Raw genomic sequence first — 16,306 nt, forward strand, 5'->3', positions numbered from 1 at the left:
AATCAATGGACGTGTTTTTTTCCAACTCTCCACTCAACATGACCCTTCTGCCACCAGATGTTAGCAGGAGTGTTTTCCCACACACCAAGCAAGCAACTCTGCAGATTCCCCAGTGGACACCAGCTGGGTGTCCTCCAGTGCAATTCTGACAGCAGAACAATGTAGACAGAAATGTTTAAAAAGAGACTTTATTTTCAGCAGGTTGGAGTGTGTGTGTGTGTGTTAACATGCTTAGTCTCTTAGTAAGACACAGGGACTGGACTGAACCTTCTGGAAGACATCTCTCCATTTTGACACTGTATGATTGCCCCCTAACTTCTTTTCACTTACACATAGAAAATTTGGTGTCAACTGAAATAAACCAAGACAAGCTCTCTAAAAGAAATTTATTTGGGAATAAAGCATTGCAATGGGAATACGTGTGCCATAGTAAAAACTAAGTGGGTATTCAGAGAGGTAAAGGAAGACAAAGGTTTTTAAAGGAAAAAATAAGAAGAATTACATAATTGCTTTGAAATAATTATCTGTGGTTAGAAATATCAATAACAAGGGTGACACCAGTCCGAAGTTAAACAGGAGGTTACTGGGGAGATGTCCTTTCAAAAGTCTTTTTTGTGTACCCTGGCGATGGCCTCTGAGCAAGGCTGTGGTTTTTGTAGTCTCTCTCTCTTTTTTTTTTAATCAGGCATGCAAGCCGGACAATCTTCTCTTCAGGACTTCTCCAATCCTATTGGTCAGGGTTTTGTGAACATTCGTGACTCCATTTCTATTCTGACAATTTTCTCAGGCAGAAGAGGAGAGTGATTTCATACCACGTAGGAAGTTGTGTTTCTTAGTTGTATTTCTGCCTTTTAGTAGCAATGAAAATGAATTACTTCAGATTCCTTTTCCATGTGCCGGACATGAGATTTCCCAAGTCATATCTTCCTATCCAAACATCCTTGCATCTCCCATATTTCTTTTAAATACACAGCTTATGGCCTCTTCAACATTCATTTTTGTACACTCTGATTTGTGAGACTACAATTTTAAATAGGGTAACCCGCAATGCCATAAAATACACATAACAAAAGACACGTCAAATATACAAGGTAAATGTGGGACTAAAATTTCCTGTAATTAAGGCTGGGTGTGGTGGCTCTCAACTGTAATCCCAGCATTTTGGTAGGCTGAGGCGGGTGGATCACATGAGGTCACGGGTTCGAGACCAGCCTGGCCAACATGGTGAAACCCCATCTCTACTAAAAATACAAAAATTATCCAGGCATGGTGGTATGTGCCTATAGTCTCAACTACCAGGGAGGCTGAGGCAGGAGAATCGCTTGAGCCCGGGAGGCGGAGGTTGCAGTGAGCCGAGATCATGCCACTGTACTCCAGCCTGCGTGACAGAGTAAGACTGTCTCAAAAATTTCCTATAATTAGAATCGTTTACCTCTCTTCTAGTCATCCCTTTTTTGGTTGTTTCTGTTGCCTTAAAAAAAAAAAAAAGACTGGCCAGGAGCAGTGGCTCACGCCTGTAATCCCCACATTTTGGGAGGCCAAGGCGGGTGCATCACCTGAGGTCAGGAGTCCAAGACCAGCCTGATCAACAAGGTGAAAGCCTGTCTCTACTAAAAATACAAGTTAGCTGGGCGTGGTGGCAGGCGCCTTTAGTCCCAGCTACTTGGGAGGCTGAGACAAGAGAACTGCTTGAGCCCAGGAGGCAGAAGTTGCAGTGAGCTGAGATTGTGCCACTGCACCCCAGCCTGGGGGACAGAGTTAGACTCCATCTCACACACACACAAAAAGACTTCATCGCACTCTTAGAGAAAATATTCACATGCTTTTGTGGTTGCCAGTGAAATCCCTAAACATTTTACATTAATCAGTTGAAACTATTATCCTGAGAAGATGATGGTTTAGCATCCAGCACCGTTTTGTAGCGCAACAGTGTCTTATTTAGTTCTTTGATGCCAATGCGATGGGAATTCAAGAGCCCAGGGACATCCAAGACTCGTCAATGCTCTTCTGTCTTTGTGGGGTCTATAGATGTCATGCTGAGGAAAAACAAACAAACAAACAAACAAACAAACAAACAAAAAACCCACTGCCCACTTTGATCCTGTCTCTGATCAGAAAGTGAGAGCCTTCAGTGTTCCAAACAGTTCAAGAGGCAAATGAGGAAGGAGGAGTACTCTTTCCCCACCCAACTGAGTGCTCAAACGGCATCAGGCTCAGTCTCTAATCTGGAGGGTAAAGAGGAGGGAGGCTGGATGGAGAAGTGCCAGGTGGCTCAGAAAACAAGACCCAAAATGAGGGCATCCTAAGCAGCCTCAGAAGCAAAAAGTTTTCTCTCAACTTCTCTGGCCCTCCTGTCTCTAGCCCCTCGTTCTCCCCTGTCTGGCCATAGAAACTAGAATCCCTCTTCCTCAAGGTGAGTCATAGAAACCAGAACACAAAGCCAGTCATAACACCTAAAAAATATGACTCTAATTTTCTTTCTGCCTTTCTGTGTAAAACCCGGCCATGAAGAAATGATCTGACCTACCTTGTTAGACTGTAGATCTTAAGACCCTCACTCCAGAGAGGGTCCTGGATGGAAGGAAGGAAGGAAGGAAGGAAGGAAGGAAGGAAGGAAGGAAGGAAAGAAGAAGGAAGGAAGGAAGAAGGAAGGAAGGAAGGAAGGAAGGAAGGAAGGAAGGAAGGAAGGAAGGAAGGAAGGAAGGCTGCTCAGAGAGGCCACAAGAATCTAGACAGACAGGCCTGGCTGGGTGTCCCCACTCAGGCTCTTCTCATTAGATCCAACCCCATTTGCCCAATTCTATTTCTGCATGGCTGTCCATACCTTGCGGAACCTAAGCATAAAAATGGACGATTTCCCTCATATCTTGGGATTTCCCTCATATCTTGGCTCATGCCTCTAATCCCAGCACTTTGGGAGGCCGAAGTGGGCGGATCACAAGGTCAGGAGATCAAGACCATCCTGGCTAACATGGGGAAACCCTGTTTCTACTAAAAATACAAAAACTTAGGCGGTATGGCATGCACCTGTAGCCCAGCTACTCGGTAGGCTGAGGCAGGAGAATCACTTGAACCCAGGAGGCGGAGGTTGCAGTGAGCCGAGATCACGCCACTGCACTCCAGCCTGGGTGACAGGGCAAGACTCCATCTCAAAAAAAAAAAAAAAAAAAAAAAAAAAAAGGACGATTTCCCCCATATCTTTAGGTTTGTGTAGACACAGTAAATAAATATGTCTGCCTTTTCTCCAATTGATCTGCCTTTTGCAATTTTTCCTTCTTTCTTTTTTTTTTTTTTTGAGATAGAGTCTCGCTGTGTCACCCAGGCTGGAGTGCAGTGGCACTATCTCGGCTCACTGTAGCCTCCTTCTCCTGGGTTCAAGCGATTCTCCTGCCTCAGCTTCCCGAGTAGCTGGGACTATAGGCATGCAGCACCATGGCTGGCTAATTTTTGTATTTTCAGTAGAGATGGGGTTTCACTATGTTGGCCAGGATGGTCTCCATCTCCTGACCTTGTGATCTGCCAGCCTCGGCCTCCCAAAGTGCTGGGATTACAGGCGTGAGCCACCGCGAACAGCCTTTTGCAATTTTTCATCAAATTTGAGAGGACCAAGTGTTCCCCCTTGGCACCTACACCAGCCACCCTGTCTTGGGAAGTGGGGACGCTGGCGCCACACAATGTGGATTCTGCTGGTGGTAAGGGAGAGAGGATTTCAGGCAACAATCTTTGCCAGTGTCTACCTCCAAAAGTCTCTAATGCACACATGTGCAAGTTCATGGCTGCTACCATTTGCTAAGCCATGCCCCCAGTATTGGACCTTCAAGGTTTTTTTTTTTTTCTCCAAAATGAATAGTGATATGACATGCATTTCTCTTTCTTTCTTCTCTTTCTTCCTCTCCCTTCCTCCCTTCCTCTTTCTTTCCTTCCTTGTTTTTCTCCTTCCTTTTCTTTCCTTCCTTTCTTCTTTCTCTTTCTTTCCCTTTCTTCCTTCCTCCCTCCCTCCATTCCTTCCTTCTCTCCCCCACCCCCTGCCCCCACCTCTCTCTCTCTCTTTCTTTTTTTTAAGACAGGGTCTTAAAAAATTCTCCCATCGCCCAGGCTGGAGTGCAGTGGCATGATCACGTCTCACTACAGGCTCAGTCTCCTGTGCTCAGGTGATCCTCCCACCTCAGCCTCCCAAGTAGTTGGTCCACAGGTGCGTGCCACCACGCGCAGCTAAATTTTAAAAATTTTCTGTACAGACAGGTTCTTGCCATGTTGCCCAGGCTGGTGTTGAACTCCTGGGCTCAAGCTATCCACTCACCTCAGCCTCCCAAAGTGCTGGGATTACAGGCATGAGCCACCTCTCCCAGCCACATTTCTAAACAAAACAAAACAGCCCAATTTTTTACAACCCAATTTTTATTATTTTCATTTTGTTATTTTTATAGTTTGTTTTCTAAGAAAAGGAATTCCAATCAGAAAATCCTTAGTTGATACTGCTACGTGGATTCCAAGAAGCAGTATTCACAGAATCAAGTGGTTTTTTTTTTTTTTGAGATGGAGTTTCACTCTGTTGCCCAGGCTTGAGTGCAGTGGTGCGATCTCGGTTCACTGCAACCTCCACTGCCCAGGTTCAAGTGATTATCCTGCCTCAGCCACCCAAATAGCTGTGATTACAGGCATGTGCCACCATGCCTGGCTAATTTTTGTATTTTTTTTTTTTTTAGACAGAGGGAGTCTCGCTCTGTCGCCAGGTTGGAGTGTAGTGGCATGATCTCGGCTCACTGCAACCTCCGTCTCCTGGTTCAAGCTATTCTCCTGTCTCAGCCTCTCAAGTAGCTGGGACTACAGGGGTGCACCATCATGCCCAACTAATTTTTGTATTTTTAGTAGAGACGGGGTTTCACCATGTTGGCCAGGATGGTCTCGATCTCTTGACCTTGTGATCCACCTGCCTCAGCCTCCCAAAGTGCTGGGATTACAGGCGTGCGCCACCACATCCAGCCTAATTTTTGTATTTTTAGTAGAGATAGGGTTTCACTATGTTGGCCAGGCTGGTCTTGAACTCCTGACCTCAGATGATTCACCTGCCTCGGCCTCCCAAAGTGCTGTGTTTACAGGCCTGAGCCATGGCTCCCAGCCAAGTTGCTTTTTTTTTTGTCTGCTTACTTAATAGTGGAAAGAAAGAGAGTCTTGTTTTATTTCCCTCTTTCTTAACTGGGCAGAGTGTACATTTTTTTCTCATGTGTGTTCAATCATTTGTGTGTTTTTTTTCTGTGATTTGAAAAATCCAACAAGGTGTATTTTCCATCATGCTTTTCCTTACCAAATTTTATAAAGTCTTTGTATATTTGTGGCTAAAATGTCATTCACAAGATTAGTTCATTATGAAGTTTGCTCATTTTTTATATTTTTTACTTTTCTCTCCAGCAAGTTCCTAGTTGACTCAACAAATCAGCAAGGCTCGGCTGGAAGCCTTCTAATCTTTACTACACAGAAATAACCTCGGTTTACTATTCATGTTTCCCACGGGCATCTAGCGCATTTCCAAGTCGATTAAAAAAATCTTCACAAAGACAAAAATACCTCATTAGATCCTGCGCTTGTTTGGAATACAGATTAAAAAAATTTTTTTTTGTTGTTTTTGTTTTTAAGACAGAGTCTCGCTCTGTCGCCAGGCTAGAGTGCAGTGGCACGATCTTGGCTCACAGCAACATCCGACTCCCTGGTTCAAGTGATTCTCCTGCCTCAGCCTCCTGAGTAGCTGAGATTACAGGCACGCGCCACCACGCCCGGCTAATTTGTGTATTTTTAGTAGAGACGGGGTTTCACCAGGATGGTCGCATCTCTTGACCTTATGATCCGCTCGCCTCAGCCTCCCAAAGTGCTGGGATTAGAGGCGTGAGCCACGGCGCCCGGCCCAGATTAATTTTTTAAAATGCAAAACTTGCAGTCTTTTTTTTAACCATACTTGCTTGTTTTCAAAATAAGTAAAAAACAAAAACACAAGATTGCTCTTCCCAAAGCCTTATTTCTTTCCTTTAAATTTATTTTTTAAAGAAAAGCTAACGGCCAGGCGCAGTGGCTCACGCCTGTAATCCCAGCACTTTGGGAGGCAGAGGCGGGCGGATTACGAGGTCAGGAGTTCGAGACCAGCCTGGCCAACATGGTGAAACCCCGTCTCTACTAAAAATACAAAAATTAGCCGGGCGTCGTGGCGGGCGCCTGTAATACCGGCTACTCGGGAGGCTGAGGCAGGAGAATCGCTTGAACCCGGGACGCGGAGGTTGCAGTGAGCCGAGATCGCGCCGCTGCGCTCAAGCCTGGCAACAGAGCGAGGTTGTCTCAAAAAAAAAAAAAAAAAAAAAAAAAAAGCTAACAATGCTCTTCTGTCGTGCATCATCACAGAATCAATGAGAGCTCCCCCCAGCCAGGAGACAGCGGACAACCAGGGTAGCTTCCCAGGGGGCCAGAAGGAGGCTGCGCGAGAAGAGCCTCCGCGGGATGGGTCCACGCAGGGAGATCCCACGCAGGGTGGACGTATACAACGACTGTCCACGTCCGGAGGGCCCGTTCAAGGGCAGGTCCCTTAAGGAAGGGTGCACACAGGGCACGTCCACGCGGACAGGCCCGTGCACGCAGGGCGTGCCCACGCAGGGCGGGTCCGTGCAGGATGAGAGCAGAGGAGGAGGCCCACGCAGGCCACTTCCCGCCCAGCCCGCATGACACTTCCCGCCCCGTCCGCAGGCCACTTCCCGCCCCGTCCCTAGCCCTCGCGGGCGAGCTACCGCGGAGGTACGCGCAGCTTAGATCCTAGCAGCTTACAAAAACAACCTTTTAAAAATGGAACCCTCAAGTAAAAATAAAACTTTGTTTCCCTCTTTCGCAGGAGTTACTGATGTAGGAAGGGACAGTCCCAGTAAGATTTCAGGATATGACTTGGGCGGGTCCGCAGGCAGGAGAGTGAAGCGCGCAGCTGCCAGGACTTGTGGGGGTGACGTGCGCCGCTGCCAGGACCTTGCCGGTGGAGAGCATAGTTGCCAAAACCAAGGCGGAGGAGCGCACCGCTGCTAGGATCCGGGCGGAGGAGCCCACCGCGGCCAGGACCTAAAGATGCAGTACACTGCTGCCAGGATCTTGTCTGTGGAGCGCAGCGCGGCCAGGACCTCCGGCTGCAGCACACCGCTGCCAGGATCTCGTCGGCGAAGCGCTCCGCAGTCCGGACCCCGCCCCCTGCGCGTCCCCGACCCCGCCCCGTGCGCGTCCCCGGCGTTGGCGTCGTCGTCCTGGTGCTGGTCTCCGTCAGGTCGCCGGCCGCCTAGGTCTCCGGCCCTCCCCAACCGCTCCCGCGCCGTTGCCGGCCCCGCCGCCCGCAGCCCTGGCGCTCCCTGCGGGCCCCGCCGAGGCCGCCTGCGCCCTGTGCCAGCGCGCGCCCCGGGAACCGGTGCGCGCCGACTGCGGCCACCGCTTCTGTCGGGCGTGCGTGGTGCGCTTCTGGGCCGAGGAGGACGGGCCCTTCCCGTGCCCCGAGTGCGCGGACGACTGCTGGCAGCGCGCCGTGGAGCCCGGCCGGCCCCCGCTCAGCCGCCGCCTTCTGGCGCTCGAGGAGGCGGCCGCGGCGCCCGCGCGCGACGGCCCGGCCAGCGAGGCCGCGCTGCAGCTGCTGTGCCGCGCCGACGCCGGCCCTCTCTGCGCCGCCTGCCGCATGGCTGCGGGCCCCGAGCCGCCCGAGTGGGAGCCGCGCTGGAGGAAGGCGCTGCGCGGCAAGGTGCGCGCCGTGGGGTCCCGTGCCCCGCCCCGGGCGGTGCCCTGCGCCTCTCCTCCCCCGCCCCGGTCCCCCTGAGCCCTGGGCCCTTCCCGTCTCCACTGTCGCTGTCCCCGGATTGTCCCCCTCCCCTCACCGCCACGAGTCCCCGCTCCAGCGTGTGCTGGGCCCCTCCCTCCTGCGGCTTGCCTCCCCTTATTTCCTGCGTCTCTTCGGAGTCTGGTCCCCGTCCCCATCTTGGTGTCCCCTGCTGGGCGGTGCCTTATCTCCCCACCCCCTACCTTCTACGAAGTCCTTCCCCCACTAGCGCCCATCTTTGTGGTCCCACCACTAGCTGTGCCCTTTCTCACCCTCATAGACCCCCTCTAGTTCCCACAGATTGACTCCCCCACTCACTGTTCCCTTGGGGGAGACATCACGCCTCTTGCCCCTCTGTATTCCACTGTGTCCACAGGCCTGGCCCACCTTCTCATCTGCTCCCCGGGCCACCCAGCCCTCACCTGCACCCTCTGTCCCCTTTCCCATCTTTCAGAAACCCGCTGTGAGAGTCTGGCATCAGCGGGTCCGGGAGTGTGGAGCCTTGCCCATGGCGGGTTGGTTGTGGGACACAGAGTAGGAGACAACAGCCAGCCTGGGGTCCTGCTCTTGAATACAGGGGAGGGGAAGCCAGCCAGACTGTGTCCCTGGGCGCTCCTCCTGTACTGGGGGCTCCTGCCACCGTGCAGAGCGACCCCCATCCGGCTCAGGCAGGGCAGGGTGTAGGGCAGGCTGTGCAGGCCTTTGGTACAGACCGAACTCACACTGAGCAGGGCCACTTACAGACACAGAACTTCTAAACCCACCTAGACAGTCCCCTTGGCCCCAGCACCCGGATCCTCCTGAATAGGTGTGAAGCCCAAGAAACCTTTTGACTGCCTGTGCGTTCCTGCCCTAGACAACAGGGCTTCGAGGTTATCTCTAGGATGGTCAGACTGTGTGCAGTCAGCTGGGGTGATGTGCCTCAGAACTGGGCTGGTTTGGGGGACCCAGACCTTCTGCCCACCCCTGGTGACCTTCCTCTCTTTCCAGGAGAACAAGGGGTCTGTGGAAATCATGAGAAAGGACTTGAATGACGCCCGGGACCTGCATGGCCAGGCAGAATCAGCAGCTGCAGTGTGGAAGGCAAGTGGGGGGCCTGGAATGAGGGGACCGTGGGCTCAGGGCTCTAGACAAAGGGACCACCAGGCCAAGTGGGCCAGGCCTCTGAACTGCTCAGCTGGTTGGTTGGAGGAGGGGCCTCTGGACTTCAGTGAGCTTCAGGGTATTTTTCTAGGATGTGTTTGTATTTCTCAAATAGAATCTAGCCAAAGCCAGTGGAAGCCTCTTTTTCTCCTCACATTTTACCTGTAGGTGATGGCAGCATCAGACTTACTCTTTTTTTTTTTCCCAAGAGACAGAGTTTCACTTCATTACCCAGGCTGAAATGCAATGGCATGATTGTAGCTCACTGCAGCTCCAGCTGGCCTCAGGCAATCCTCCCACCTCAGCCTCTGGGACTGTAGGCATGTGCTACCACACCTGGTTAATTTTAAAATGCTTTTCTAGGGATGAGGGGGGGTCTTGCTGTGTTGCCCAGGCTGGTCTCGAACTCCTGGCCTTAAGCGATTCTCCTGCCTTGGCCTCCCAAAGTGCTATTTTTTTTTTTTTCTTTTTAGAACACATCTGTAATTTTCTGTGGTCCTCTTGTTCTGATCTGAGAGTTGCTCATTATTTTTTAGAGGCTAGAAGTCCAAGATCAAGGAACTGGCAGATTCCCTGTCTGGTGAGGGCGCTCTCTGGTTCATAGATGGTGACTTCTCACTGTGTCCTCACATGGTGGAAGAAGTGAGGGTGTCTCTGGGGTCCTTTGTATAAGGACACTGATTCTGTTCTTGAGAGTTCCACCCTCACAACCTCATCACCTGCCAAGGGTCCTGCCTCCTAACACCATCACCTTAGGGACGAAGATTTCAGCATGGGGATTTGGGGAGGGCACAGACGTTCAGACCACAGCAGCGTTACTTTCCTTGGGTGCCTTCCACAGCATTATATCCCAAGGGGACATCCCACTAGATTCTTTTACATTACTCACCAGTAAAGCTCTTCAGTCGTTTAAACTCTATTTGGTGACTTTTTCCTCATGTGTAGTAAAAATCTGTGTACCATTTTCTCTGGGTTTCATAAATTCCTACCTCCTCCTTTTAACCTGAAAGACAGCGTGCTTTTCACAGGTGCAGCAGCTCTTGGGTAATTGGCTGCACCTCGAGGCTGAGGCCTGTGTTTTTACCCCAGCTTGAGGCTGAGGTGGGCTCTGTGCTCCTGGTGCTGCCAAGCCCTTGCCTGCTATCCACAGGCCTGAGGTGCAGGCCTCCCTCAGACAGTGACAGGTTACACACGGGGTCCCTGATGCCAGTCAGACCCCTGGCACTCCACACTGCCCTTGGAGGCTGCTCTGAACTTCTCCTTGCCTTGTGAGCGGTCAACACTGCCCAGTGCAAGTGAGGCTGGAAGGCTTTGGGGACCTCTAAGTTTGCAGTAACCCTGTGTTACCCCCAAGGCACTTGTTTTGCCCACAGATTTTAGCAGGTTGGAGCTTTCAATCTGTCCTGTTTTGGGCGTTGGTGGCTTAGATGCTGGGATGAGAGAAGCCACCTAAATTCAAAGGAGGGAGTTTGCAGCGTGTCGCATCAGCCAACCAGCAGACACCCAGCTGTCATTTGCATTATCTCTCAGCAACAAAAGCCTTGGCCTCTCATGACTATGGCTGTCACCTGCCCTGTGTGGCCCAGGGTCAGGTGGAAGCCATCCATGACTGAGTAAAATCAGAGTAGCATCCTGCTCTGCTCTCCTGTTTGCAAGGTTAGGGGTTGGCTGAAAACCAGCTGACGAGTGGCAAGTGTGAATGCTATTTGTTGAAGGCTGATGGGATGGTTTTCAGCCATTGGAGTTCTGGTGTGGGCACAGCAGGGACAGTTGCTGGCAAGATGGGTGTGTGTCCTGCCCTGACAGTCATGTGCCTGACAGGCTCTAGACCTAGCAGGGCCACTCAAGGATTTACTGTCTCCTTGGCCATGGGAGAGGGACAGTCTTCATGTGCAGCTGAGCACTGCAGTGTAGGGGAGAAAGAACTCTACTTCTCCCCTTTTAGGGCCTCAGGCTGGGCTGGAGAATTAAACTGACATAAGCTAAACTAACAGGGCCAGGTGCAGTGTGGTTCATGCCTGTAATCCCAGCAACTTGGGAGGCTGAGGTAGGAGGATTGCTTGAGGCTAGGAGTTCAAGACCAGCCTGGGTAACATAGTGAGACCCCCATCTGTACAAAAATTAAGAAATTAGCCAGGTGTGGTGGTGCATCTGTGGTCCCAGCTACTTGGGAGGCTGAGGCGGGAGGATCACTTAAGCCCAAGAGGTTGAGGCTGCAATGAGCTATGATGGCACCACTGCACTCCAACCTGGGTGACAGAGTGAGGCCCTTATCTCAAAAATAAAAGGGAGATAGATTAATGGGAGAAAAAACATAGGATTTTTTTTTTTTTTTGAGATGGAGTCTTGCTCTGTCACCCAGGCTGGAGTGCAGTGGTGCCATCTTGCCTCACTGCATCCTCCGCCTCTTTGGTTCAAGTGGTTCTCCTGCCTCAGCCTCCTGAGTATTTTTAAATCTTCTATTTTTAGTGGAGATGGGGTTTCACCATGTTGGCCAGGCTGGTCTTGAACTCCTGACCTCAAGTGATCCAACCACCTCGGCCTCCCGAAGTGCTGGGATTACAGGCGTGTGAGCCACCGTGTCCAGCCAGGCATATTAATTTAACACAAGTTTTATACAGCACAGCCTCCCTTATAATGAAATGAAGACTCAAAGTGGCAAAATTAAATCACTTATATACTGACTTGGACAAAGACTAGCCACTTGTAAAAAAGCAACTACATGATGTGGGGACACTTGAAAGAGTTATTTTCACAAGGTCTGTACCAAATTCTGTCGGCCTTGACTTCCTGTTGTCCTTGATGATAAAATAATTTGATTTGATATGAGGAGGGCGTCTTTCACCTGGGAATTTCATTTGCTTTTAAGAAGCAGAATGAAGGTCAGGGTGATCTTGCACTGTTTTTTGATTTTTTTTAAAACAAGGCCTTGCTCTGTTGGTCCAGGCTGGAGTGCAGTCGTATGATCATAAATCACTGCAGCCTCAACCTCCTGGGCTCAAGCGATCGTCTTAACTCAGCCTCCCAAGTTGCTGGGACCACAGGTGTGCACCACTATGCCTGGCTAATGTTTTTGATTTTTAGTAGAGCCAGGTTTTGCCCAGGCTAGTCTCGAACTCCTGGGCTCAAGCAATCCTCCTGCCTCAGCCTCCCAAAGTACTGTGATTACAGGCATGAGGCACCGTGCCTGGTTTCTTCTGGTTTTTTTTTTTTTTTTTTTTTTGAGACAGAGTCTTGCTCTGTCGCCAGGATGGAGTGCAGTGGCGCGATCTTGGCTCACTGCAACCTCTGCCTCCCAGGTTCAAGCGATTCTCCTGCCTCAGCCTCCCAAGTAGCTGGGACTACAGGCGTGTGCCACCATGCCCAGCTAATTTTTGTATTTTTAGTAGAGACTGGGTTTCACCAGGTTGGCCAGGATGGTCTTGATCTCTTGACCTCATGTTCCGCCTGCCTCAGCCTCCCAAAGTGCTGGGATTATAGGCGTGAGCCCCCATGCCTGGCTTTTTTTTTTTTTGAGATGGAATCTTGCTCTGTCGCCCAGGCCGGAGTGCAGTAGCATGAACTTGGCTCACTGCAACCTCCGCCTCCCGGGTTCAAGTGATTCACCTGCCTCAGCCTCCGAATAGCTGGGATTACAGGCGTGCCAGCACGCCTGGCTCATTTTTGTATTTTTAGTAGAGACGGGGTTTCACCATGTTGGTCAGGCTGGTCTTGAACTCCTGACCTTGTGATCCGCCCGCCTTGGCCTCCCAGAGTGCTGGGATTACAAGCGTGAGCCACCGCTCCTGGCCTAATAGTCGATGTGCCTGAGCAGCATGTTTTGGAGTGACATGTTCTTAACTCCTTCAAGAGCAAGCAGGTTCCCCTTCCCCTGGGGAGGGTGGGTGAGTACGCAGGTCTTTTCCTGCCATCTGTCTGCAGGGACACGTGATGGACCGTAGGAAGAAGGCACTGACCGACTACAAGAAGCTGCGGGCGTTCTTTGTGGAGGAGGAGGAGCACTTCCTGCAGGAGGCTGAGAAGGAGGAGGGGCTCCCTGAGGACGAGCTGGCTGACCCCACTGAGCGGTTCAGGTCACTGCTGCAGGCGGTGTCAGAGCTGGAGAAGAAGCACCGCAACCTGGGCCTCAGCATGCTGCTGCAGGTGCGGGAGCCCCGCTGGGTGGCCAGGGTGGATGCAGGCAGCAGCGAGCCATTGGGGGGCCATTGCCCGAGGTCAAGGCTTAAAAGCCCAGCCTGACTCCCACTGCCGTGGCCTTGCAGGGCTGAATTTCAGGAATGGGTGGGTGGTCAGGGAAGGCGATGGGAAGGGGTTTTAAGTTGAGGAGGGTCTGAGGTGTCCCTGACCTTCACAAAGGAGGGCACTTGGCATCCCGAGTGCCTGAGCATGGAAGGCTCCTGCCTTGCCTTGGGGTCCTGAAGGCAGAAGCAGCCAAGAAACCCAGCCTCAGGGCTTTTCTTCTGCCTCTGCCCAGGGCCTGGCCTGAACCCCAGACCCTGCAGCAACCCAAATGGCCCTGAACCATTCAGTTGCCTGTGCCAGCCATAGGTGACAAGGCTTTGGTCCTGGGGAGACAGAAGTCTGGGCCAGGCCCTGGGTTTGTTGTGTGTAGGACAGTACCTCATGCACTGTCTCATAGGCGCTCTCTCCCTTTTTCGCTCTCTCCTTTTGCCTCTGTCTCTGCCTCTGTGTGTCTCTTTCTCTTTTTGTCTCTCTGTCTTTCCCTCTCCCCTCCCATGCAGTGATGGCGCCAACCCACAGCAGTCCCAGAGCTGGAGGAAGGAGGATGGATCCTCATCTCCATGGGAAGTGTCAGCGTGTGGCTGCCAGGGAAGCGTGGCAGGTGCCTGGCCTTGGGTCCGTCTACATAGTTGCGTGTTTCGACAATGTCCGTTTATCCTTCACCCCGAGGCGTGTTTTGGGGGCTGCAAACACCTCCCAGTAGAGGCTGGACCTGAGGACCCTTCCCACCTTTGCCCATCCCTTCCTGAAGTCCTGGCCACAGCCTATCCTCCATGAGTCCCGGCAGCTCTGGGCCATGCCCTTCCTTGGTCACCCATCTGCCCCTCACCTCGTCATCCAGGGACCCAGACCCTGCACCTTCCATGCGGGCCCACAGATCCTTGGCAGGTACCTGTGGTGCACCATTGAGTGTCAGATTTGGGGTTAGCATCCAGAAAGAAGAACGCACATGAGGCTCTGTGAAGGCTGGAACTCAGGTCTTCAGGGAGAGAAAGAAAGACTGGATTGCACCTTGATGTCTCCTGAGGAGGCGGCCCTCCTCTTGAGGTGGTCGTGGGCCCCGCCCAGCCTTATCCTCGTCCCTCTGTCCACCTCCCCCTTCCTGGCCCCTACCCTACTCCTGTGCCTCCCAGGAGCCCTCCCTGGGCTCCACCTGCCTCCACAGAAGGAACCCTCTTTCTCTTTCCCTGGGTGAGGGGGCTGGCAGGTGGCTAACCCCATTTAGCATCTCCAGGCCCTGCCATGGTGTCTCATCTTGCTGTTCTCTCTGGCTCTTTCTCTCCTCCCATTTCCTTTAGTAGTTGAATTTTGCAAAGCTCGTAGCAGTAGCTCAGTTGCCTGCAGCATCCTTGTGTGTAGATAAATTAGTCGACAGAAACTCAGCACTGGGGACAGGATTGCAAAGTCGGGGACATAGATGCAGACAGATGTTGAGATGTGGGGATACCTGGGCTTGTGAGCGGTGCCCATTTCCAGATGAAGCCTTTCAGCCCTTCCGAGTCCCCGGCCTTTGGTGCGATGTCTGTGAGTTTGACCTGCCCAGCGCGTGGGCTGGCTCAATGCTGAATAAAGTGGGTTTGTGTCAGCTCGTTTGCTTCGTCTCCATGTGTCCACCTGGCCTCTTCTCCCTGCCCTGGCCACCCTCCAGTGTCAAAGGAAAATTCCTCGTGACACTTGCTAAAGCATGGTGAGGAGGACTTTGATTGGGACCATTGAGATGGGTGTAGAACCCTTTCCTTGGGGCCTGGGGGGAGATGGGGCTCCACCCCAACATAGCAGGGCAGGGGTTGGAGAAGCGAGGAGCAGTGTGGGGTCCATGGGTGGGAATGACTATGAGGAGACATCTGGGCTAAGGGGGTCTGGCTAAACCCACCTCACAGAGTCCTTGCTGCCGGCCGGCAGGGTGATCAGACATTGGCCGCAAACGGTCAGAGAGGAACCCAGTCAGGTGCCATTGAGGGTGGTTAGATATTATGGTTAAACCAAATTAGGGTTCTTGCTGAAAGTGGATTTTATAAGAAAGGGCACAGAGGGCGCTAGGAGAAGATTCCAGAGCCTGGCCAAGTAGAGAATCTTTGTCAGCACGCCAACAACATCCTGACCCTGAGACCTCCAGTTTGTCTTTCTCACTGTCTCCGCCTGCTGCAGTCCGCTGTCGTCCCCGAGCGTCCCTGCCCCTGCCCTGCACACCTGTGATGCTTGCCCGGACAGGTCTTGATGGCACAGAGTCTCCCACAGCATCAAAGTGTCTCTACATCACCAGGTCCAACAGTGGCTTCACCATCCTCACCTAACCTAGCTGACCAGCAGCATCCCACCCTGTCAATCACAACCTCTATTTAAAAAAATTGTATATTTATGGGGCACAGTGTGATGTTTTGATATCTATGTACATTGTGGAGTGACAAAATCAAGCAGATTAATGTATCCATCTCATTTTTTTTTGTGGTGAGAACATTTGAAATGTACACTCAGCAATTTCAAATACAGTCATCCCTCTGTGCCTAAGGGGGATTGGTTCCAGGACCCCCTCACGGATACCAAAATCCGCAGATGCTTAAGTCCCCTGCAGTCAGCCCTCCCTCTGCACACATGGGGGACAGTCATACAGAGGGCCAACTGCGTACAGTACACGGTTATCAGCTGAAGTCACCATGCTGTGCAATAGACCTTGAGTTTATTCTTGTATAATAGGAACTCTGTACCCTTTGACTAGAATTTCCCCAAATCCTCTTGTCTCAGCCCCTGCTAACCACCGTTCTACTCTCTATTTCTATAAATCAACATTTTGATTCCACATATAAGTGAGATCATGTGGTATTTGTCCTGTTCCTGGTTTATTTCACTTAATATAAACGTCCTCTAGATACACCCATGTTGCAAATGGCAGGGTTTCCTTTTTTATGGCCAAATAATACTCCATTATGTGTATACACCACATTTTCTTAATCCATTTATCCACTTTATCCCTTTATCCACTTTGCTTCTAGACCACATAGGTTGATTCCATATCTTGGCTGTTGTAAGAGTGCCCTAAGAAACACAGGAGTGTGGGTATCTCTTCCACATATTCATGTCGTTTCCTTTGGGAAAATACTT

General features: G+C 51.5%; 1 protein-coding gene across 1 annotated transcript; it reads left to right on the plus strand.

Moving 5' to 3' along the window:
* Positions 1-6,483: 6,483 nt before the first annotated feature.
* On the plus strand, positions 6,484-14,792 carry RNF187 (ring finger protein 187). Its single transcript, XM_063613596.1, has 7 exons — positions 6,484-6,645; positions 6,750-6,774; positions 6,869-7,003; positions 7,134-7,747; positions 8,813-8,905; positions 12,887-13,108; positions 13,708-14,792. Exons 1-7 carry the CDS (start codon positions 6,484-6,486, stop codon positions 13,708-13,710), a joined length of 1,254 nt encoding a protein of 417 aa, XP_063469666.1. The 3' UTR covers positions 13,711-14,792.
* Positions 14,793-16,306: the final 1,514 nt, after the last annotated feature.

This window comes from Symphalangus syndactylus, chromosome 19, assembly GCF_028878055.3.
Source record: "Symphalangus syndactylus isolate Jambi chromosome 19, NHGRI_mSymSyn1-v2.1_pri, whole genome shotgun sequence".
Lineage (NCBI taxonomy): Eukaryota > Metazoa > Chordata > Mammalia > Primates > Hylobatidae > Symphalangus > Symphalangus syndactylus.

What these genes read in the sequence shown, in the direction of transcription:
- RNF187 (XM_063613596.1), top strand. Translation starts at nt 6,484, where the DNA reads ATGGGTCCACGCAGGGAGATCCCACGCAGGGTGGACGTATACAACGAC. An exon ending in TGCCCACGCAGGGCGGGTCC is followed by an intron (nt 6,646 to 6,749) that starts GTGCAGGATGAG and finishes CCCCGTCCCTAG; the next exon opens with CCCTCGCGGGCGAGCTACCG. An exon ending in CAGCAGCTGCAGTGTGGAAG is followed by an intron (nt 8,906 to 12,886) that starts GCAAGTGGGGGG and finishes ATCTGTCTGCAG; the next exon opens with GGACACGTGATGGACCGTAG.